The sequence below is a fragment of the Rhamphochromis longiceps genome, linkage group LG1 (genome assembly GCF_057381845.1).
Source record: "Rhamphochromis longiceps isolate RC_006_pf linkage group LG1, R_longiceps_female_GT1.1, whole genome shotgun sequence".
NCBI classification, from domain to species: domain Eukaryota; kingdom Metazoa; phylum Chordata; class Actinopteri; order Cichliformes; family Cichlidae; genus Rhamphochromis; species Rhamphochromis longiceps.
The window spans coordinates 20230308-20256325 of record NC_140557.1 but is presented as its reverse complement, the minus strand read 5'-3'; the positions used below and the strand labels follow the sequence as shown (position 1 = coordinate 20256325).

Genomic DNA, 26018 nt, shown 5'->3' with positions numbered 1-26018 from the left:
TTCTTGTTTTTAAATTCTTGAATCTGTTAAATACCAGTGGTCTTTTTGAGTAAGTGAGAGTTGCTGTAATTTGATGAAGCTCTGCAAGGCAGCAACCACTGCTGACGTGTGTGTACATGTAATGATACCGTGCACACGCAGCCCCGCTGCAAGGACACTTTGCCTAACCTAAGATCCTTCATCCTGGCACAAACACGGGCATCGGAAACATGAAAGCTTAAAAGAGGCGAAGAAAAAAAAAATACGAATCATAAACACTGCATCTACTGAAAAACAGAAAACACATTTATTTGCAAAGAGCAAAACAACTCCTCCTGTCTGGAAAAAAGAAGAAGAAAAAAGATCCCAACCCCCCACCCCTTTTAACCTAAATGGCCCTTCCTCTTGCATTGCATGTTCGCTTGTCCACTGTACTGTAGTCATTAACATATTTGGAGTGCAGCGAGCAGAAAGCTTAATTGTCCCTAATTGCTCGGCTAAATATGTTCTCTAATGATTTGCTTCAGATCTGTGACTGCCTTTTGCGCAATTTCCCGGCTGCTGGCTTCATTATCCCTGCCTCCTTGGAACAAAGCGTCTTCACAGGCTGGCCTTTTTTTTTTTCCTCCTACATAACACAGACAGCGAGTATGTGTGCGAGGGAAGTAATGGTTCCCTCTTGGAAGGACACACAATAGAGCCCCTTTGTCAGGGCACAGGAGTTAAAGTGATTAGAAAACCAAATCTCTACTAAGAAAGAGTGTTAATTGACCACAGCTTACTCTTCCTAATCAGTCCATAATAAATGGGCAATTGAGGCACTTTGTTTCAGCCATGCAACTGTTGTTGTGGCGGAGTCTGTGTTTTTTTGGGGGGGTGTTTTTCTTCTTGTTGCATCTGCTCCTGTTGTTCAGCTCCTCCTGCCTTCGCCCTAATGTTTTGCCTCAATGTGTCTTTAATGGCTTCTGTTCTCGCTGCACAACGTTGGCTTAGTAGGAACATTTTACGTAAAGTTGTACTGGCATCTATTGTTGAGTATTGTGTCACACAGTTCTGTAAGCGTAAAAAAGTCTAAATGTACAAACAAGTGTAGTGCCCATGCATATAAGTTATGGCTGAGCGTCTTCATCATTTCAGAGTAAACTAAGAGCAAATGAAACAAAAAGGCAAACAAAAAAAAGAGTCATTTAATTTGGAAACATATCTATTAATGGTCACATTTAGTCTATGAGGAATTTTGCGTGAAAGTGGGAAGCCTTTGAACAATTGTGGATGCAAATTGTTAATGACTTAGGCAAATAAAGCTTCTCAATTGAGCATGTGAATGCGTAATTGTGTGCAAGACACAGATGTGTAGGCAAAGACATCAAGAAAGTAAGAAAAAAAAGTACCATAAAGAGACACTAAAAGCAAGCCCCAGGGGCGTGTTCTGACCTGTATCTGAAGAAGGGCATTTGCGGATGGTAAAGATGGAGCTGAGGTCCTCCTCCTCCTCTGGCAGGCCCTTCTGCAAGCGCTGAAGCTTCCTGAGGCTCTCACTGCGTTGGTGCTTCATAGAGCGCACATGCTGGATCAGGTTGAGCTTGGCCTTGGTCGAGTAGTTGCACAGCACACAATGGTAGTAGCAGGCATCACCCTCCACCGCGTTTTCGTGCTGCTGCAGGTGCTGTGGGAGGCGAACGAGCGAGAGAGAGGGGAAAGATAGAGATGGAAAGGAACACAGGGAAAGAGAGAGATCGAGAGGAAAAGAGAGAGAGAAAGAAGTTATTGTAGATGGCAGATAGCTGGCTAGGCACCACCGACTCACTTTCACTCACACAGTTGGCAAATGAACAAATCAATTCCCAATCACAGCCCTGTTGTTTAACATCCAGACCTCTTCCACTTCAGGACAACTGTTTGGACTGCACACTTGTCTGCGTGAGTGTCTGTATCAGTGGGCTAAAAGGACAGGAGAGGCCTGGGAGGCACGCAAATCTCAGGGGCCCAAGGGCGGGCAGGAATCGCATCAGCCACCCTTCAGAAGCCGCGGGTCTACAGCCTCACAGACGGAAGGAAGCATTGATCCCCTTCACTCAACAGAAGCTTCCCGTCTCTGAAAAGGAAACTCCAAACATCTGCCTGTTTCACGCATGGCATACTAAATATTGATCATGGTGAGTTAAATCCTCACTCTCTCATAGAAAAAGAGAGGCAAAGCCAGCCGGTGGTGAGGCAGGAGGGGGACTGAGGGAAAATGGAACATTCCACAACAGGACGACAACCTTCAGAGGACAGGAAATCAGCATCAGTATTGACCTGTCAACCCCAGCACTTCCTCCAAGGCTCCACAGCACGCCTGGTCCAGCTTTCACCCACTCTCCACAGAGTCACAACATGCACAACACCCTATAGTGACACCATGCCACAACAATCTCTTGTCACACCACCAGGCTCCAGTCTAATTACCTCCTGCATGGCTCAATCAATGATGCAATGCCAACACAATATGTCTGAACCTGGTGCGAGCAACAGAGTTATTGACCATTATCCTAAAGCATCACACTGATTGTTGCTGGATGTTTACAATAAAAGCCCCAGACCGGGCATGGCTACTTGTGTCATGCCTGTCACGTGCTGTTTCTTATATCAAACTCTGCAGTCTCGCTGTGGATTTCTGTGGCTGCAATCGATGTCAATCACCAAAAGTTTTCCTCTTTTTCCTCTGATCTTATTGGCGCCTGTGTCTCCTGTGAGGCATGCTGAGAGAGTACAACTAAATAATTGTAAAATGCAGAGTGTCTTATGCAGAGAGATTGTGGATGAATATATACCTTTTAGTACATACAGTACAAGTGAAGCAGCTGTTCAACGAAGGCCAAAATAAGGATGAAACACTGCTGGATACACTGAAAGGTATTTCTGCTAATTTTTAAAGCTATAATATGCTTCAATTGTCATTTACTTTGTAAACACAACACTCCCTTGAATCTAACACTATATATATATATATAATTTTTTTAAAGAAAATCCTGTACATTGTTTCTTTAACCAGGCAAAATGAACTGAAGAAAATTAACCTTGACGTTCACCTATACCATTTTTATACATTCAAACAGTATTATCTTCTATGTGTCAGTTTCCCTTTATAAACCATTCGTCAAGAAGACACTGAACTATCCTCTCCTGCACTAGACGGCCTGTTTGGCTGGCTGGAAGACATAAAAGCAATGGAAACATTACACATTTAACCACATTACTTCTAAATCAGGTGTTGACAGGCTGGCAAAAAAAAAGTCATAATAATATTATGCCTCCCTAAAAAGCTCTTGTCCCTTTCTCCTAATGTTTAATTTTCTGGCAATATTCTAATATTGCTATGGGGTTTTCTGAGCTATTGTGTTTCATTCTCTTTGGCTTCATATTTCTCACTTCTACACCTAAAATGTGCATTAAGACACTGCTTCCAGGAAAAGGAATAGGAGGTTTTTTTTCCTCTTTGTGAGCCCCAAGGCTCAGTGTAATAGAGTTATTAGGTGATTGTAAAAAGCTCTGTGTGCTCTCCTTTCTCGCCTCGTTTTAAGCCATCCATGATGTCATGAATAGGTGTTGCTGGATATTGGGGGGGGGGGGGGCTCCTCCTTTTCCTCCTTTTCCTCTGTGCACAAATATTGCATCAGGACTAAGGCAGAGAGAAATCTGATTTGGTTATAGATGACATCAAATCAATCAAATTTCTTTTAGTCATAGCAGATGTCTTGAAGTTTAAAAAAGGAGCTCTTGCTGCAAATGACTCAAGACTCCAAAAATCTGCAAGAAAACCAGTTTTTAAAAAAGTGACAGCACCTGACCAAGACTTCAAAGCTAGTCTCATGAGGCAGAAAAAAAAAAGTCCTGGGAGTTTTACAGCTTCCCATAAAAAGCACAGGGTTTATATAGGAGTGAACCTGAGACTGCCTGCCCCAGAATCAGCCATAATTCACTATAAACCTCGACTGGCCAGGAAGATGTCCTCAACAGGGCCAGATCTGGCTAGCCCCGTTGTTTGTAGCTCTGTCTACAATGTCAAATGGTTACACCTGTAAACCAACACTTTCCCCATCTCTTATATTGGCCATGACCCAAAGCAGTCTGGAGCCCTTTACAGAGCTCGTGAACGAGAGAGGAGAGTGAGGTGGTCACCGCTCATTCAGTATTAGGGAGAGGACGATGGTGTAAAAAAAATACTTTTGACCAATGAACAACAATGCGCATTTGATCATATCACACTTTCTCTAATATTGATTGCGTGATAGACTATGATCTATCTAACTGTACAAACTGCTTGGACAAAGTGCGCTTGCGGGCCAGCTTCTTTTCCGATTGTGTGCACACATGCATATACACTTTGAATGTGAAACATAATAATGTATGAGACAGGGCCTATGTCTGTTTCCTATGAACCTGCAATGAAGCCCCCAGTTGATAAATCACCTCCAACTGGAGTGCAGGAATTTGGCAGCTTAATGAAAAAGTCATGTTGGGTTGGGAGGAGTTGGTGTGCCTGGCTCTTAGGTTTCTAACTGCCCTATCAAGGCCCCAACTACAGGGGAGCTGTGGAGCATAATGGGGGGAATCTGGCTGGGTCAGTGGCATGGATTCAATACCACTGAACTGTCTAGGAATTTACAGGAGTTATATAGGAGATTCAGCTGGGCGAGTGTTTGTGGCTGCCTATATAATAACATATTAAAAATATTGCAGCAGTGATTGGGAGATTTTTAAACACGATTAAAGGCAATGAAAGTGCTGCAAAACTGCGACTAATAAAACAGCTAAATAAGCGAGCTTTCTGAAGCTTCACATTGTACAGTAGCAGCTGTTACAGTAAAAAATGAAATGCAGTCATAGTTTTTTTAAGCCTCTCTCTTCGATGGAGCACCTTACCTCTTGCTGTGGAGGCTGAAGCAGTGCTCGGTGCTTTTTCAGGTAAAGAGGGACAGGGGCGGTGTGAGCACCACCCCATCCTCTCTCTCACAACTCTACAGTGCACCTTGCCCTCTGAGTGGGCAACGCATGCCTGTATCAGTTTCACCACCCACCCAGAGCACTGCATACATCTGCATTTCCATCCACTTAAATGCAAAGTAAAAGTGGACCTTTAACACAAAACAGTGTGGTTGCAGAGAGAGTCCAGCTAGCACAAGATGGAGGTGGGCATTACTGGAAGGGTGGAAGGGAGACAGAAAGCCGGTAATTCCAAAGAATGGCTCCCAAAGGAGCCGTATAATACAACGTGTACACGTAACAACACATACAAAAGTATAGACAAAAAGAGAATCAAAAATGTACGCATACAAACACGCACAAATACGCACACACAAACACACACACACATACACAGCCGTATACCATTATGATCATACCCTAATTTCCAACATTAAATTTGGCAGTGCTGTTAATACAAAATTAATGCATTAAAACAGATGACTATCTGTGAGCTAAATAGCTATCAATTCTAAGAGAGCTGCCAAATTCCCTCTGTGAGAGAGCTGGTGAGTATCTGCTTGGATATTGCTTTGTAATTGTCTCCCTGATTCTCTGTACTAAAAGCTCTTGTCTGTGTGTGTGTGTTTGTGTGTATGCATGATTGTGTGCGTGCGTGCTTCATGGTTTAAACTGCAATTCACACCTGAAGCAATGCAGTGCACAGCACTCGAGCAGATCTATGATAAGATTACGTCCTTTAAATCGCAGAAGTTATTATTGGGGTACTTTTGATTTTTTGGGGGGGCTTTTTTTGTTATTCAAATATAGCAAAAACAATGCAAAAATTCCAATCAGTGAAGTATTACACTCTGAATGGAGACAATGAAATGTGCCGGTTGGGTTGAAAAAGCAACTAATGACAAAGGGATGATAAAATCACCTTGTGCTATCGCTTCTTCATCGAGGCAACTTGATACCTGTGCCTAATCTTCAACTAGTATCACGTGTTTTGACAACCAAAGAATCTGCTCTTAGTGAGAAAAAGTGTTGCACAGCAGCACAAACACTTTGCAGGACTCAAAACTGGTCTGGGGCTGGAGGTAGGATTTTCGTGTCCAAACAGACCAAAGCTTTGTGGTTACCATAAAAAAATTTTTTTTTTTAAAGTATAGCATCTGGCATGCCTAATGCAAACAAGAAAAAGAAGACTAAGAAGAAAAATAAACATAAAGTTTCAATATGGATGTCAAGTGGATAAGCCGATTAGGTCAATACTCACGTCACTCTTCAGGAGGACAACCTTCAGAGGAATGGAGACTGTTACCTGCATTTTTATGAATGCAGGCTGACAATATTAAATCATTGAACATTTGGGCTTCATAATATCAAAGTCTGGGAATGACAAATCCCGCTTCATGTCAGAATGTGTAAATACAAAGCAGTTTTTTGTAGCTGTACGATACTTAAGGCTGAGTGTTTTCAAGATATTTCCAGGCCATCTCAATGTGTAAATATATGAAGTGATTAGTTAAAAAAGCAGTTGGCCAAAACTGACATCTGAATCTTAAAGTTTAATTTAAATTTAAAACAGATTATGTAAATTGGGATTAAGTTGAATTTTTTCAAAATAGATGACCCTTTTCCTCCCAAGCCAAAGTATACTTGTACATGTGCAGATTTGTTGGGAACTTCGTGAATCTGCATTCTGGGATTCCCCTAGAATAGAAGCAGGTTATTCAGCAAAGAAAAGGAGAGCGACTGTGACTGGAGTCAGTGAGTGCTCGTAGTTTGGCCTGTGATTTCCCCGATTGCCAGCAGCACGAACAACAGCTCCAACCACAGGCCCCACTGGGTGCCAAGTGTGGTGGCTGCTTTGAATTAGCCACTGCAAGTTGCAACATGCCTAAGAGTTAGGTTGTGGCTTAAGGGGACTGTGTATTCCAGGCCAAACTGCATACCTACTGCTTCCTGAACCTCATCTCCACCCTCGTCCTTTCTTTTCCTTTACTCTTTAATACCTGCCAACCCTCGTCTGCATCCTGTCCCTCTGTCTCAAAGCCCATAATGTGCTAAGTTGCTTCCTCTACTGTCTTGCTGTAGAAATGATCCATCACTACCGGTGAATAAAACCAGGCTGCATATTTGTCTCTGGGAGGGAAGGGAGAAACAAAACGGACCTCTGTGTTGTAAGTGGGGGCATCAAAGTAAAGATGGATCACTGTAGGTGTCCTTGGAGAGGATGACTTAACATGGGCCTATAAAACAAAGTAGCTTGGGAGGGGTCATGGAGACACTTAAAGACAATGCAGCTACTGGTGTTCCACACCCACCACTCTTACTTACTTTAACATTAAATAAAGCAATAATTATTGAATTCCATTTGAATGAGTAAGATGCTAGAAAGTAAACAATGGGAACATAATTGCAGAGGGAAGGCAATCAATGCAGGCAGTCATTTGGGCCATGTTGATTATGTAGGCTGCTGTATGTGCTCTGTGTGTAAGAGTGTGTGCACTTTTGTGCAGCCATTGCAAATCTAAGGTGAGCCAAGGGGAGTATGTGCTGTGACAAGGAGCTGAGTAATACACTCTCCCACATGCACACACAAAACAAGAGTCGGGTAATCCCTCCTTCAATAATGACCCAGGGCTCTAAACAATAGCTCTCAATCAGCTGATCAATGTGTCCACATAATTCATGTGCGACTCACTGTCTTTGAAAAAGGAGGAGGAGGAGGAGGATAAGTAAGCAGGCAGGCAGTAGAGAGATCAATGCCCTGTGCGGTGATAACGAGCCTGGGCCTATGCCCACAGGAGCCCCACTCTGGCGTCCAGGGTCTCTCTCATTAAGAACATTTGGATAAGCATGGCTATACATACATAATATGCACTTCTAATCATAGGCAGATAAACACATTTCTCCCCCTATTAATGAGCTGGGTCCTGCTTTTGTGACACACAGCAATGACTCCAAAACAGGCAGGAAATGATGTCAATCCCCAAATAAGAAAAAAAAAGAGTAAAGCAAATTAACAGCAAGCTGTTGGCCTCCTCTTTCAGTAGCTAATTAACAGCTTAACCTCCTGGTGCTTTTATGAAAGCCATGCTGGGAGGAGCTTGCCAAAATTGCAGTACAATAAGTCTGCCTGCAGGAGGCGAGAGCAGGGTGGAGCTACGGGGGTACCCAAACAACTATTACAGCCACTTGATGACATGTGTACTGGCAAGGTACCATCTGGAAGCTGAATGGGGTAAATCAGGACCTGCCCTGGCCCTTCTCTCCATTACCCAGAGTACTGTGTCAACATAACAACCCTCCATTTTGGACAGCGGTGAGAATAATTACTTGTACAGGGCTGCGGAAGAACATGTTTTTGATTTTCATTTAAGCAAAACAGGAGGCACACAGCAGGCTGCAATATTCAGATTTTGTGTTTCACTGCATAAAGTGTTACTCTCTTACAATAAAGACTCAGGACATTCGGGTGGAAGAGAAATAGTTTTGTGTTGATCTCAGTCTTTTGACTGTGACAGGTGCCGGTGAGACAAAAGATGAGACAAAACCTGAACATGTTCATCTCTAAAGCAACCCGAAAATCACATCGATTTTCATACGAGAGACAGAAAACAGGCAGGTATTTTGAATAAAAAGAAACACACCTGCTTTCGGCACCCAAAGCAACAACTTAACTTCTTAATGCCCCACCCCATTCTTTGAGTTTTCTTTGCAAGCAGTAATAACAGCGTCTTGAGGCCACTAATATTAAACTATAAACCACTCCCTATCTTCTGGCTAAGAAAATGGGCCAACATGAAAGACTATCTGAATCATATCTAGCTTTACACAAGTGTTGGACCCCCGTGCGTATACAGCTTTTTCAAGTGCTTCCTGTGAATGTTTGCAATGCAAACCACAGGAGTACCTGATGAAGCTTGGCTACAGACAAGCAAAGCCATCAATCAAACAGAATCCCCTTGTACTCCTATAGAACGAGTTCCGTGTGATTTAGAGGGATATCTCAGGAATTTATGAAAGGTGCTGCTCAGGTTGTCTGAGGAGAGCTTTACAGGCCTATTAATGGAAGCGAGTGTGAATACTAGATGAGAACAAGATGACTGACTACAGTAGATCTGGACTATGCTGTACTGTAGGTCACTGGTGTGTGAGTACGTAGAGGCAGAGGCAGGGCTGCACCCGTCCAGCTGACAAAAGTCTCCAACACCTCCCTGCTACTCATTTGTCACTTGACAGCCAGACAATGGCAGTGTGGCCTTGAGGAGCAGCTCTGAACACGAGAGGCAGAAAGCTTGTTAGATGGAGATGAAGGATGAAAGAGTTTGGAGAATGAACCCTACATGAGTACATGAGGAAACGGCAAGAAGCAGGATGGGATTGTACCAAATACAATTAGTCTTCGAGAACAAACATCACACTCTGCAGCGTATGCAGATCTGGCGAGGGAGTATCCAGCAGAAATAAAGACCTCCGGTGGTGAAATTAAACACGGCCATCATCTCGTGTCAGTGTTAGTGATGTATCCTTTGTCGGCCATTGCGACTCAGAAAAAGAGCCTTAAACATCCTCACAGCATTACAGGTGACCGAGGGCCATGCTTGCTAAATTGCAGGTGTGCCGACATTCTTCTTGCCGAGTCTATTGTCATTAGCTGATCTCCTTTAGCACCTCTGCACTGACGTAATGGGAGAGACGAGACACAGAATCAAGCCTCCTCAGGCTTGTATTATCTAGCTTTCACCCCTGGCGTTCTCAGTTTGGTAGTGTAAATATTTCATTAACACATAATTGGTTACAGCTTCAGGCTACGCAATAAGGCTGTGATAGCTGTAACACTGTATATATCTGGCTTCTCTGTATCCTTTTTAATGTAAAATTCATAGAAAATGTGTTTTGGGGAGAGGGTGTTTGAGATCTCGTAAAGGGAAATGTTTGGTTGTTCATGCACTGCCCTCACACAAGCTCAGCAGAGACACCAGCTAATTAAGAACAGTGATGATGTGCTCAGCCCGTGTCAATATTTAACCCAGTCTTATGCAGCTATCTTTATTAGTAGCACTGCACTAACAAAAGGAGCAATGTGGCTTTTGAGAGGTCCTCGTCTTAAAATGAAAATTAATGAGTGGGGTTGAGTGGAGGTGAATATACAGAATAGCTCTATATGTGGGCCTATTTGCATGGAACATGAAGTACCTTGTTGCGGTGAAACTGCTGTTGAGTGTTCTTCAAGCAATTCATACACCAAACACCCACCAGTTTCACCTGCCAACTAAAAGCTGAAACTTTAATGAGAGAAAGCCTGACATTTCACTTTTTTTGCGTGTAGATACTCGAAAGCTTAACACTAAACGGCAATACCATCACTTCCATAATATGGGATATTTATTTTCTCAGTTGCACTTATAAAACACGTTTAACAGAGTCGCCACATACATCCTTTTAGCTTTCCTCTTCATTGTTCAGTAATCAGTGCTTAAACTGTTACCTTTTTCAAGTAGAAAAATATTAAACAAAGTGGCGCTTAATACGGTGGCCCCACTCCCCAACCTCAAGGACACAGCCAGCGCCATCTGTACTTCCTGTGGCCTTGCTAAGACGGACTTCTTAACAGGGTCACTGTTATTGCCGCTCATTAGCCAAAGGGGAGAGGGGGAGAAAAATAACTCCATTTTCCATGAAAAAGAAACAAAAGTGCTCATTGATCAAGGGGATCAATTGAGGATCAATAACCTAAACTTTCATCATTTTCAGCACAGCATAATTACAGCAGAGATATAGTTGTCATCACTGAAAATCAAACAAAGACCAGACTAATTGGGAGAGCCCTATTGCTTTGGTCATGCTGGCAAGAAAGCTTTATAAGCCCCAGAAAGACTTGATGATGAACGGTCTTTGGAGCTTCCCAAAATAACTTCGTGTGCCATTAACAAGTGTCATCATGGAGGTCACTGAGCTGGCTGCCCATTCACAGACATCTAATACTGGGCACACAAGATCGCCTTTCTCATGTGTGCATATAGGGTATAAAATGAAAATCGTTCATATGTTTATGAGATGACTTGATTTTGATATATTGTTCTGGAAGCGCATTCTTATTATACCAGCACAATTTGCTGCTGACCTCCTGTGCCATAAAAAGTTGTTTCCCACTGCAGTAGCTGAGCACTGTAAAGACACTTGCAGAGTGGGTAAAGCAAAGAGGCATGGCTGATATAACTTATATTTCACAGCCTGGCATCGCCGCCAAGCCGTCCTTACTTTCCACACCATATACACTGCTCAATCGTGCAAAAAATCTCAAACTATACTTCAAAGCCTACCACTTTTCCCCTTCCTGTTTATTGATTAGACAGAGCTCTTGTTCAGTAATTGTGCAGTAAATCAAGCATGGTGCGCACTAATCTCAACCCCGGGAGGAAAGTGTTAAAGGTAAAACCTGCTGAAAAGTGCATAATTATGGTGCTGTGTGCAGCCAGGAGAGAGGATATTCTCCTCCCTCTCACATTTCTCACTCACTCTCTGCCTGCGCAGCCAGAGGCAGCAGGGAGAGGGGTTGGCAGAAGAGCAACGGGAAGTGTGTACAGTTTCTAACCACCTCTCGCTCTCGCTCCTTTACTCTTTCAGTCCCTCTCCCTCTCAGTGCATTCCCAACCAAAGCGCCGGGGGCGCCATGCTTGTAAGGAAAACCACAGCCTTTTGAGTGCCTCTTGTATTTACAAACGGAGGCATGTTGGAATCAAAGGCATTACCACATGACATAACACATTAAACAGTTGGCAGATTGAGAATTTATATGCTGAATAGATATTGAGTTGGGTAAACAGGAATAGTGTCCTTATTGGATCAGTTTAGCTAACAATACTTGGTATGAGAGTGAAACTTACCTAGACCAGAGCACACTTTCAACTGCAGAAGCTCCCTCCTTTCTCTTGCTTTTCCTTCTCTCTTACCACACAGCTCAGGCTAGAGCCCAGGTGGAGACAGCTATCACTTTCCCATCAACTTCCTGTTCCTCTTGTCTCTCCGCCCCTCTTTCTCTCTGCTCTCTCGCTCACTGCACAACTTTTTTTCTGTGCCGTTTTTGAAGTAATACAAAGCCACGTCTCGTACCCATTTTCAAAAATAATCAACGCTGCAATTCACATTTTTTTTCCCTCCTCTCACTTCTCTCATCCTCTTCCCAACAGTTTCCCCATGTTGCTGTTCTGCCTAATCTCACCCCAGTTTTTATTTCACCCTCATCAGCAGGGATCTAAAAATAAATGATAAATGGAATATGATATTTTAAAGCCTTATCTCTTATCTGTTCCTACAGGGGAATAATAAGGTAGTTAATCCTGCAGATCCTACTCAAATTGATTAATCAGCACATGCGGACAATCAAATAAATGATTAATATTCCCCAGTCCTGTGGTCGGACAGTTACCCCTGAAACCATCAGTAATAATTCAGTAACCCTTCCCAGACCACAGGCTGTAGCTAGTCAGCCTCACTCAGCATCAGCCTTCTGATCTGATGTTCAGCAGGACTTTGAACTCCCCACACAGAAACTCAGACACACCAGGGGTAAAGCATTCTGCACCATACTCTCTCTATAGGCCTCCTCCAGTGCTTACCTGATCAGAAGCGTGTATATACAGAATTTAGGTAGATGAACAGGAAAAAGTGTTCTTTATCTAGCTGCTGTTAAAGATAGCAGCACTGGGTGGGAAAAGATCACCATCATATAGTTTCCAGGTGACTTCACAGAAGTGCTATAGAACAGAGAAAAAAAGCTTCCACAAAACAGCGTTACATAATACACACACCAAGAATAAAAATGTTCAAGGAGTCTTTAAAAAAGAGAACATCCATACTTGAAACTGTTTTATGCAAGTACTGGGTAAAGTGCTGCTGTGTTGCCAAAGACACAGAAGCCTGATGACTTCAGGCACTCACATGCGGACATACTGTCAGAGAGACGGGCTATATGACAACAACTATCCCCAAGATTCGCCACATTGAGCACATCTTTCCCTGTTGGTGAACAAATGGGGGGGCCTTTCTATTCTATCCTATTACCCATAGTATTCTCCCTCCCACAGAGGTCACAGAGCAGCCATCTACATGGTGCTCCTCTGCATCTGCCAGCTAGAAGAGTTATTAATCAGGGAGAAAGCTTGTGGCAGAAGAGAGCACCTCTTGCCCTTCACATTTGCACTAGGCCAAGAATGAATGGTGGGGGTGGGTACTATGGTAGGGCGGGAGATATACGATTGCACGATGGGAGTAGGGGGGTATAGGGGGAGTTATCCGTCTCTGCTAGCTTTTGAATACAAGAAGTTATGCAAAGTCTGTAGTCTAATCCAGCAAACAGATACACACTGTATATACCAAATGTATACATATGGGCCCCAGCCCACCCCAATCCGTCCTCTCTGCCTAAAGGAGACTTGGCTTTTGTGTTGCTTCTAACCAGCTGGTTGCCTGAATCAGCACATGTAGCCAATGAAAGCTATTTATGATTACCAAGACACCGTGAGTCTTCAGAATTGCTATGACTTTTTTTATGGCTTCCCAGCATTACTGCAGCCATTTAAACTCCCTCTAAGAGGTCACTAACTTCAAGAGAGATACAGTTTGGGATCAGGTTGAAATTTAGCTACAACACACACTGAAGTCCATTCACTGGTGTTTTGCAGGGCGACGCTATAAGAACTAGAGTCTGAACTAGAAGAAGCTTGAGCCCTAGAGTGTGACTGGCCATTCAGTACTCTTGCCAATATACTTTGTGATATATGGCTTTGTCTTTAATAGGTATGAGCATGGTGTGTAGAACAGTGTCATGAAAAAAAAGCCTCTGGTTTTATATATAAGCGTTACAGTTCACTTTGATCTCTTCTCTTGCTCCACTGTTTATAAATCAGCCACACAAATATTTATGAGCGGAACGAGGAAAATGGCTGGTCTGGTTTGTATCTCTGCCCTCCTTCCCTCCCCGCTGCGTTCTCTCCCTCCCCCTGTGGCTGATGTGTAGATGAGGCCACCGCAGACGCAGAGCGAGCATATAGGCCCCAGGCCACATCCATCATATCTGTTCTGTCTCTGGCTATTGTGTGGCCCCAGAGAAGGTTGAACCAACCAGACTGGGTTAAAGAAAAGATGGCAAATTGACTATGAATAAGAGACGAATGCAGCATGTAGCACATATCTCACTTATCACAGGCTTGTAACTGCTATGTTTGAATGAATTGTATGAGTCAAACCATGAACAAAACAATGAATGTCAGCGTGTGGATTTTGTGCTGTGTGGATAAAGTTGTGCCCCCAACTTGCGCATCGCTAGTTCATCAGTAACAAAACTCAATAAATTAATACAACCATGTTCAATGTGTGCTGCCTTTGGCTTCTTTTTAGCCAACCTGTCTGTTTGTGTGTTTTACACTCACACAACATGCCCTAAGCTTCTGGATCTTTATGCTTTAATTGCTCCCCCCAGCTCTGACCCCTGATCCAGATTACTCTGATATACAGTATCTCCATTAAATTGGGAAGTAGGTAAATATTTTCTAATGACCCTTAGTTCTAGCGACACCATTAAAAATGGAAGGAGGGGGGAAAAGAAAAATCAATCTTCTTTCCTTTTTGCCCTTCACTGACTCTATTAGTTCCCTTTTTTATCGGTTGTCTCCAAAAAATGTGGAGGTAGATCGAGCAGAATGGAGTGTCCACTCTCACTTTGACAGGGCAATGGACTTTACTGAGATGCATTTCAGTAATGAGGAGATTACCGACCTACGGTCAGAAAGAAAAATCTTTTGAGCAGCATCTCCTCTGTCCTTCTCGTAACACATTGGATTTACCGATCTGATACAAAAAAAAGGAAATAGTCAGACTGCCTTTATCTAAACTGAACAGAATGTTGATCCTGCAATCTAGACTCGAGATCATTAGAAAGATAATCCGGTCTAAAGCAGAGAAGAGACAAACTGGACCAAATGTTCCCATCATGTAGTGCACGGAAAGTTCAAGGTTTGAGCAAAAGTATGCCCGTGCGTGTGTCCCCTTTACAGTAAAAAGCTGATGAACCATGTGTGTCTGTGGGTAGGGGCAGGCAAGGGTGGGGGTGAGGGGGTTGGGGGGTGGGGGGGCAGTGGTGGACTGGCTTGTCGATCGATGCAGTGATTGGCAGTTAATGGCTTTTCCTGTTCTGCCTTGGTAACCCTGGCCTGATGGCTGTTGCTTCTGATCAGAGATGGCAGATGGTGTTTGATTTTCGTATATAAACCTCTGACTTTGTGGAGATGGCTTCATCATGTTTAATGATTTAAAAGTTAAGTTGAATACTGGGAATACTCCAATGCTGGCTCTCTCATTTAAAAAGCCCTAACCTCCCTTCCAGATGTAAAGACTGATCTCTCTTAACAACATGCACCACAAATGGTTAGTATTCTGCTATAAGCCACTCATTCCTTCAATGATAAATTATTTGAACTGAATTCACAACACACATGCTTTTTCCATTTCATATCATGCAGACATTTTAGTCCCTGGTCTCATTTTACAAAATAGATCCTCACAGGCTCCTCACTCATACACATATAATCTAATGCGATGACTCAAAGAAATTCAAAAATCCCCTAAGATCAAAGATAATCCTAAATATCATAAAATCTATTCCCAAATTATTCTGTCCTTTCACCCAACTAGATGGTAATGATGGCACAGACTAGAAATCGAGCCCATGAATAAGGAGAAAAGGTTGCAAATGGAGGAAAATTGAATGATAAGCTCTATTTGATGTGTAAGAGAAGACCGTAAGAAAGTACAAACGGCAGGTTTGGAAATCTCTCTTTTCTTTTTTAAGCATAATTTCATGTTCTGATGGGTTTGTCATTATTTAGCTCCTCACTCAACAAGGTTGAACTGCTTAAAGTGTAATTCTATGGTTTAAGTCCATTTAACACAACTCCAGATGCTTTGACATTTTATCTCCCATTAAAAAAAAAGAGAGAAAGAGGTGTGCCCAAAAAAAGCGGTTCTCAAAAATGATCCAAAAGTGAGTCAATTCCCAAAAATTCCCATGTTAAAACTGACCAGAAAGAGCCACGTACACAGTCTCAATAGCTAATTTTTAACTTCATTTCAATTGTATTGAGGCATTCGGTTTTTAAACCCTTTCATTTGATTAGGGCTGAAAGTTTGGTGTGTGGTCACTTATGATCATAGTTGCCATTCATCTTCTCAGTCTCAGTGTTGGAAATTCCACTATGCTAGTGCTGTCGGTGACATCTGGAGCATTTTTAATTCGATTATCTGACCAATAATATGGCTTGCTGTGTGCTTTATTGTTATTATTATTATTATTATTCACAAACAGTGAAACTCTAGTTAATGATTAATAACCACAGGTTGCTGGGGAAAAATGTGTCATGTGTCAAGCGGTTGCTGGAGATTGCTCGTAGTCGCTACGTAAAACTGGGTTGCAAAGGGCATATATGGTGCTGCACGAAAAATATACTTGCAAATGATTTGGTTGCTAAGAAATTACAGCACTTGCTCGTACATGGATGCATGGATGATGCCAACCTACCTGCAAACACTTGCCAAGCAAGTCTGCATGGTCCATGCAAACTACTGATGACAGCAGCAATCTGCTAGCAATCAAAGCAGTCACAAGAGAGTTTTTTTGGTGCAGCACTGTGTGTTGCACCACACAGATTTCACCTAGCTCACCATGAACATTTTCCCCTATCATCTAATAGTTGTCATATGTGCACAAACCAGTCTGCAGCTCTGTGAGACTGAGGTCATATAGCATTAATTTGTAGGTTTAGCATTGTCTAATAATGTAGCACTCGCATCCATTTTAAAATAATTCTGTAATTAATTCTGTATACATTCAAGGCTATTCATTCTCTCTCTCCACCGTACCTCTCTGACTTATTACAGATGAAGCTCCCATCCCGCTGCCTCAGATCTTCATCTTCTCTTTCTCTCTCTGTTCCCTCTGCTCGTCTGATCACAATGGGAGGGAGGGCCTTTAGCTGCTCTGCCCCTCGACTTTGGAATTCCCTACCCCCGGACCTCAGAAATATTAGTTCATTCTCTCTTTTTAAGTCCACCCTCAAAACTCATCTGTTTAAAATTGCCTATTCTTAAATTTCTGTATGTTTTAACTTTTATCTTCTATTTTTACCATTGTGTATATTTCCAGTTTTTATCTGTTGTACAGTGTCCTTGGGTGCTTTGAAAGGCGCTATTTAAATAAAATGTATTATTATTATTATTATTATTCACCCTCTTGTACCAATATGTTCACTTCTGGCTCCAACCCCCCCAGCATGGCAGCAGTCAAAATAACACAGAGGCTTCACAAACCAACTGGTGACATCATGTTGGCTCGGTCTTTTATATGGAGTCTATTTGATGGGTCTATGAAGAATAGGGAGGCTTTCTGATATATAGAGTAGGGAGTAAATTTGTTAGAAAAGAGTGTGTGATTATTATGATAATGACAGCAGTGTGTGTATGTGCTTGTGTGCACGTGAATGAGCGAGAGTTAGAGAAAGTGAGAGCGAAAGAGAGAGATTTAGGTCACACTGGGACTTACAACTGCAAAATTAATATGCCCTCACTCCTGAAACATCAACAAATAATAAAATACTTTGCTTTACATAACTTATTAAGATGCTCTCTCCCTTATGCTTTCAGCATGCAAATTAATACACTGATCATTTGAATAATCATTTGCATTCCAGATCTCACAATTTCATGTCCAAACTTTAACGGCTCCCGGAGTTCTCGTTTTAACAGTAGCTACACAGACAGTCCTTATGGTTCAAATTATTTTAACATGACTATTCCAACCTAACAAGCATAAATTAAGTAAATTCCTATCTTGTGACAGAGATAGGCCATCTGAAGGAAAAATCAGAGTTTGAATTATTCAGCAGACCTTAATTTTACGGGTACTGTTGACTGTGGTGAAATTATTAAAAAAAAAAGTTGTGGGGCTGGCAGTGAAGGATGATAGTATATTATCTGTGAGTTTAAGAGTTCAGTGGCTATGAGGACTTCCTCTGCTGTCTCAGAGATCTCAGAGGAAAGAATGCTCTGCAAATCCATGTGAAGACTGAAAAGAAAATTTTAAAACACAAACGTGTGAAAGTACTTATGCTGAACAAAAGCCTGCACTTGAATCCCTTGCTTTCATTAGCTTTGCCAAGTAGCAGAAAAGTGTGAGGGTGACCCAGAGGTTTGCCACATAAATGAAGCAGGGTGAGGTGAAGGTGAATAGGCAAGAGAGACGATATGCTGGGGGTGGGGTTTAAAAGGCATGGTAGTTAAACTTTTTTCTGTCTCTCACTCTCTCTCTGTCTATTCTGGGCATCAGTGTGTCATGAAGGAATGTGAGGGCCATAAAATATCAGTGCCCTTGAGAAGCTGAAGAGCATTCTTGTCCCCAACTCTTAAAGCTGTCTTTCACTTACAATCACTTTTCCCGACTCACCCTTCGCTCTTATTTCAGAAGTAAGTTTAAAGTAGAACACAGGTGTAGAAGATGGCACCCATGGGAGAGATAACGTTTGGGAAAATTCCTGGGATTAAAAAAAATAAAAATAATACAAACTTTCTTTCTGGCATCTTTCATCTGACGCACTAAGTTGAGTTTCAAAACTATGCCTTTGTCTCCGTTTGAGTCTGCACCCCCACACACCCATAGAGCTACCCCTTACATCACTACCTTGTAATTTCCATATAATAATTTAAACAGGAGATTCTATTCTCTGCTGCTTCTTTCGTTTTCATCCCATCATTTTATCCATCTTTTGTATTCAAGAATAAAAGCCATAATGAGAAAACAAGGTGCAAAATGATCTTTTCCAGAACCACTAATAAAAACCGCATTACACCCTGGGCTGCACCGCTTAATTACAAAAGGATGAAATCTTTTCTTCTACATCTGGAGAAAACATTGGCTGCATAAGACTGAGGGATTTACAGCTCCCAGTTCTAACCTTGGACTCCAGCACACAGCAATTAGGCAAAACATGGATGGACAACCAGGGCCATGAACTTCAGGAAGAGATGGCTATTCTCTCTTGACACAAGGGAAAAAAAACCCCATAGGTCCCACAGTTTCAAATAAAAATTGTAGTCCCGGGAAACTGGTGGATGATTTTTTAAAAAAATGTATCCTCAGTAGTAGCCACAGATGGGTAAATCGGACTTTCCAATGCGCTGAGGACACCACATTACATTTTGTGTTACACAACCCATACAAAATAGGATGCCTTGAGGAAAACATCTATCAGCATTATCCCTATGACCTGTCAGAAATCCAGGTAACACACTGCTGAAGTTCTAAAATCCAACGGTAATCAATGCATCGCAAAATGGAACAACCTTAGGGTCTGATTTGTTAAGACAAATAACAACTGGGAAACAACTTAGGAGCAATTGCTCTACAGGAAGGAAAGCAAGGGTCTCACAAGGCTGTCAAATAACTGCATGTTATGAAGTGCATATAAATCAATATCAAGTATATAAAAAAATACTTACTTAGTAATAACAAAGCATTTGGTACTCAAACATCCTTTTTTAGTCAAAACGGGAAGGTTACAAGGCAAGGGAAATGTTACAACACTTAGGGGCATGTATCCATCCCTCTGTAGAGTGTTGCTGTCCCATGACTCTGCCCTGCTGGCCAAACCCAAACAGAATACCGGTCCCTGTGTACTCATCCTGGCACCTAAATCCTCTCCCTCCTCTCATCTCTCTTTACCCCCACTTTAATGTACAGCTGCACTAAACACAGACCTCAAAACTGAGTAGTTTTGTGGCCCAGACCACACGGAGGCCATTAATCTGGTGGCTAAGCCACTGATGTATTGATGGCACACAGTCAGTAAGCTTGCCTGCTTCTGTCTCTCCATCCCCTTAGCTTAGGAGCTACGCTGCAGAGATTCACAGGAGCCCTGGTGTGGCGCCCCAGAGTAGCATTTACCTGTAAACTGACACTGTTGGTCTTTCAGGTGTGGTGGCTATACACCACCTGATCTGTTGACCAACTGGGCCTAAAGAACTTGAAGTCTGAAACTCAACTGAGTCGAGCTAAGAGCCACATAGCAGTTTTGCATACACTCACAATACATCATAAGTATATGAGCAGGAAATTCTGCTTTCTGAATCACACACAGCAACATTTAAGAAAAATAAATTCTGTTAAACTGCTGTCTAGGCTAGTCATATTTCCAAAATAGGAGAGAATTAACGTCAGCACTACTATTAATGTCTTGTGGAAATCAGATGGAAACCATAAATACTTTAAGAATACTGCAGAATACTGATTGTGAGAATAACGTGAAAAGTCTTTACTTCAAGCCGGGGATTTACAGCAATTTACTTATTTTCAGATGACAGTCAGTCCACATGGCAACTCATTTTACTGCAGTTTGACTATCAAATTTATAGATTTGAAGACACTGCAGAAGCTGTTGATTACATGGACTGATATAAGGGTCTTTTTGAAGAAGAAATATGACTATCAAATATTTATGTTCAAAGACACTGTAAAAACTGCTGATTATAGAGGCTGATAAGGGGGTCATTTTAAAAACAAAAAGGTATATCATTGCCAGGCACCTTTGAAGTAAGGTTTTGTGGAATTAGTAAAGAAAGACAGAAACAACTCGCTTGAAATATCATCTTTACAGAATTTTAGCAGGTGAGAAGTTTGTCCAAGATGTAAATGCTCGCTCAATAATCTCTCCATCTCCTACGATCAAATTAAGAACTTCATTTTACTGTTTTACTGTCACAATTGCAAAATTTTAAAATAAATTGAAGCCGGGAAGGCTTTATGGGCTTGGGAGCCTGACCTTTTGATTTAGTGAGAGAATCAGTGTGTTGGTAATAATGTTAAGAGCTCTGCAGTGAGGTTCGAGAATTTCTAACAGGCAGGAAGAGGACTTAGCTGGGAATCCCCCCTAAAAAATACAATTTAAATTAAATAAAAGCACATATAAAACCTTATGCAAATCCACATCTCCACAGTTTCACTCTCCATGTTTTGAGTTACTTTTGAAAAAACGATTTCCACTGTAGAATTGAAAAAAAGAAAAGAAAAAAAGCAAAAGAAAGAAAGAAAAGTGAATGTAACAATATTTTTTTAAACAATTACTTAATTAAAAAAAAAAACTAAAAATTTGGTGGGAGATGCACAGCGGTTTTGTCACTTTAGGCAAGTGCTTTGTGGTGTAAATCTACAGTGAGGCAAAGTGGAGCTTATCTCTGTCTGAAACCAATGAACCTAGTCACAAAAACCTGTGCCTCATATCTGTTTACTTTAACAAACCCATAACCTACACTTTATGCACTTTTCTCTTGCCCAAAAACACACACAAAAAAAGTCATATCAACAAATAAAAAAAATAACATAACGGCAGACAATCAAAACACAAAGAGCTTTAGGAACAGAAAATTACCAAAGAACACAGAAAATGTGTCACTCTATCTAAAACAAACCCCGGACTGAGCACCTGGTTTATAATCCACCAGATTTTTAACTCTAGCAACTGAGGGGAAAAAAGCTGAGAGCTGAGAAAAGTCTATCCTCCCCTGTCAAAGGAGCTTTCTCCTTCCTCCCTTTTTGCTTTCATTCACTGTCACTGAGTAAGCCCCAGCAACACCCACAGTAGGGCCTGTGCACATACAATCAACACCACCAGCAGCAACAGCTGTGCCACGGGTCAAAGCCTGACCCTTTCTCTGGCCTTCTCAAGGGGTGGGAGCTAGAAGAGTTGTGAAATTTTTGCACACAGCCAAACACTAACCCCTGCTAGCTCCCCCTTACATGCCTAACAGCCGCTCTCTTAAATCCACCCTGGTTCTCTGTGCTGTAATGCTCCTTCCTTGTTTCACCCACCACTGAGTGAGTGAGATTTGTTTGAAGTAAGATGCAAGAGTTTAAGACCCTGCAGGTGACTACTGAAACAAAGAGTGTAACCAGGGTTCTGGATCATAACAATGTTAACTGGGGAGTAAACAGAGGCAGGGGCCGACACAGAACTTCTCTATGAACTACTGAAAAGATACCTTTCATGTGCCCTATGGCATTTTAGATGACACGGCTGCTCTGTGTGTGCGCCTGCCTGTTCGTCTGTCTGTTTGTGTGTGCATTCACACACTTGTGCATGTGAAAGGAGAGAATGGGCTGTCTCCCAGGATGTGCAGTGAGCGCTTTATTAGAGTGGTAGTACCAGTAAATCAGAGCTCAGCTCTTCCTGGAACTGCTGCAACCTTTCCCACTGAGCACTATTACTGAACAATCATAGGCTAGCCATGATAATTAGCAGTGTATCCTCTAGCACCCCCACCACCACCCTCACTCCTGTCTGTCTCTCCATCCACCACCTACCAGTCCCCCTCATAGAGAAATGCGTCATACGTGAGAGGGTAAAGCGAGGCACCCACTCGCCCAAGTTTTGGACACCTCAGATTACCTTACGTTATATTTTTTGTCTTAATAGCAATGAGAGTAAGAATTTGGGCACATTCGTGAGAAAAGTTTAAGACACTGGGAGAAAGATATAATCACGACAAGCCCAGTCGGCAAGTAAAGCGAGAACTTAACAACAATTCAAAAACCCACCTTACCTACTGTAGGGTGCCATAAGTTGCCTTACTCTCCGCTAGAGAGCTCTTGGACCAAGACCAAATCAACCAGACTGCTGTACACATCCAAAATACACATCAGCATTATTTGATTGCAAAACTACAACATTTTTCCAGAGTTGGAATCAAATCCATAACCTATTTGTGGTTGTTCTCCAACTGCATTCCAATGCATAGTCCAAGAAGACTCGAGTCAATCCCAGTAGTTCTGATCATTAACAGGGAGCGGTCATCATTGCTTGGATTCCCGCATCTGAGAAGCCAGTGCTTCTGCTGAGTAGCATCATCAGTGAAACACCTTAATGCCTTTTCATGTAACCACTAATCCCTTCATTTACATTACGGCCTCTTTTCCTCTATTATGTTTCATCATGATTATTTGCTCTCTGCAGAGTGTGGACATTTTCTTTCCTCAGTGTTCACTGATTCTTTTGGATTGCACTGAGGGGTAAAATAAGAGCAGTAACTCTACACAAGTTACAGATGTTTTCTGTCCGTTAATGGGCAGAACATATGATCAAAAGCCCTGTTCTTAACGGTAAGGCATGGGACAGTCCCTGCGACCGGCTGTGTAAGGCAGAAAAGAGGGAGTTGAATTTTTTAACACTCCTCTGTGCTCAGTAGGGAAGGAGCAGAACAGAGGAAGGGATTTCAGGACTTGCTTGGTTAAAGATTCCCCATCTGATAGTGACGGCACTTTCCCCCCGTCTTTCCATGGCCAAGCGGCATCTGGAGTGGATTTTGTGCTAGCAGACACCGAGGAACATGATTACATTCGGCTAACTGCGCTCTAAACTGATTATGCATGTGCCAAGCTAATGGACTACATTTGCAAGAGGAAAAATAACATCCAATCAATCTCAATTACCGCCGATTGCACCGGCCCCCGAGACAAGGAAGGTAGCCAGCTAACCCCCCATGCTCCTCCCCTTTCCCCCAACCCTTGACTGGAAGCTGAGGCCTGTGGCTTGGCCTGGTTAGTCCCCACCCTTTCTGTCTGGCCAAAGCAGTCGGGCCTGGAGCTAGATGAGTCTCTCACCTCCACACTAAAACACAGTGAAGCCCCAAGGCCTGAGTGGAGAGCTGTATGTATATCACATTAGCCAGTGGAGGGTTCTCTAGGAGTGACCATCCTGTGAGCAGATGGGCGATCATCACGCTGTCATCAGAGCGACCAAAATCCCCATGATCCATGGGAAAAAGAGAAGGTATAAGTTAGTTTCAGTGCACAGGGGACTGAAGCAGAACTCACAGACTTCAGAATTGGTATCTCTGAACTGAGAGCACAGCACACAGGGGAAAAGAGCATCACCCCCCACTGTGTGGTGGTCTAGTGGTCAGGATGACTTGCTGGATCGTTCTGTGGTCTTTTGGAACATTCCAATACATGGGGTGGTGGGGGTGATATTTTTAGAAAGCCCTAATATGGGCCGCATACCACAGACTCTCAAATTATCCCATCCAGCTTAGCCCTCAGTTTAAACCTTCCTTTTTAATTCCAGTAATTACAGGCTCCAATTTATATGGAGCTGTGCACACAAAGGGCCTGTTTAATGCAAACCAGTTTGATTTGGGTGAAGTGTCCCAAGCATCTCCCACATCTTACAGCCTGTTTATGCTGACTTGATGATTTATTTTCTCCCCAAAAAGGTTAAAAATGGTGCTATTTGCATCAGATTTCTTTGGGGAAGCATAAATGAATGGTGATTTTTTCTTTTTTTGCGCATGCATAATATACCAAGTTGGTTTTACAGGCTTTTAGGGCACTGTGGTTTTCTGTCTGTCAGTATCTCTACCAGGACAGTAAATTCAAAATGGTAAGAAAACTGACATTGTCAAGTGGGGAGCCAGTACAGTGAAAAAACCTTAAAACCATGTGCTTGTCCGTTAAAGATTGATGAGCTGTAAAACACTGTATTAATTCTTGTTGACTCATGAACATTTAGGTTTTGGAGTAAGGTCTGGGATGAGAAGAGCTTAAAAAGACCACTATGTTCTCTTGAGAGAGCAGGTAATTTCTGGACAAATGCACATACTCCCAGTCAGAAGATCAATTGGTTTTAAGAAATATGGAGCCATCTTAAGAGGCTTAAGTCATAAAAAATGATCATGCCTGGATGTGTTGTACATATTTAATCCCCCACAGCCCAAAGAGCAGTGTGACATGTCTCTTCTCTCCTAAAACTTGCACAGACAAAGAAATAGGGGAGATTTTTTGGGGGGTTTGCACTACAGTTGAAGCACAAAGATGTAGAAGAAGTTATACTCTATGCGGCAAAGCAAAACATGGATCTTTCTCAAAAAGGTGTAAGCATGAGAGAAAGTAAGCCAGAGCTGGTCCATTTTCTTCTAATGGGAGACTGTTATTGGAATTTGGCCCAGTAAGTCCAGAAGCTAAGGTTAAGAGAGGAGGACCAAAGACTGGGAAACACATGCACTGACCTGACAAATTCACAGACTATGTGTTTACACTAAAATGTTAATATCAGAGTGTTTGTGTATGATAGCATTAAGAGTTCCCTAAAGTAGCCAGCTCTGGCTATGAGCACAGCAGCACTGCCTTCCTGCAGTGTAAACCTTGAGTTTGCAAGGAGCAGCCAATCAGAAGAAAGGTGGCTTAAAATAAGGAGGGTCTTTAAGGTAGAGGAGGCTGCACCCAAACCCCTTAAGATAAATAAGGATTATACTGAAGGGAATTAAAATCATTCTTAATATAGTGCAAGAATATAAATATGAAACTGAAAATGACACTATAATGCTATAACGCTAATCTAAAAATGTCCCTGTGATCTCTGTTGTCATGGAGCAAACCACAGAATGACAAGCTAAACACCTCCTGACCTCTTTAAAGTAGCAATAGACGCCCCGCTTCACACCTTCCCCTTTAAGAAAAAATGAAATTGATTTTTTTTTTTTTTAAATTTTGCTGTTACTTCAATACAAAGAAGCTGTGAGGAGGAAACACGGCTGTCATTTCAGCCGGCCTGACAAACATTCATAATGCTGAATGATTTTTAAATGGACAAGATTTTTGAAGAGGTTCAAAATGACCACTTCACCTTAGTTTTTAATGCGGTTAAAACACCATGCTTGAGGTAGCACATTTTACACATACCTTTTAATACCTCCATTGCACTGTCAACTGAGTTCTTTAAATACTCAAACAAGGATGCTGAAGCTAGATTACAAATAAGGATGACATCTATTAGGCAGCATTCAGTGCTTTGTGTTGGATCCTGTTGTGTGTGTAGTGTATGCTTATAGCAAGTATGTTTGGTCAGTGTTGGTATGTGTTTTGTTATCTGTGCGTGTGTGCGCAACTATGCCAGTTTGGGTTAAGCACAGAGTGGCCGAAGCCGCAGACACACAGGATAGGTACCTAAGTGGAATCAGGCCTGTTAGATTTATGGCCATTTGTT

At 42.2% G+C, this 26018-nt stretch overlaps 1 protein-coding gene across 4 annotated transcripts in view; it reads right to left on the bottom strand.

The window, feature by feature from the left end:
* zfhx3b (zinc finger homeobox 3b) overlaps positions 1-26018 on the bottom strand; it is a 137760-nt gene that overhangs the window by 55737 nt on the left and 56005 nt on the right. For all 4 annotated transcript variants that reach the window (XM_085401986.1, XM_085402009.1, XM_085401993.1 and 1 more), the window contains exon 5: positions 1414-1645. In XM_085401986.1, the coding sequence (XP_085258112.1) occupies positions 1414-1645 (232 nt within the window). The remainder of the gene's footprint in view (positions 1-1413; positions 1646-26018) is intronic.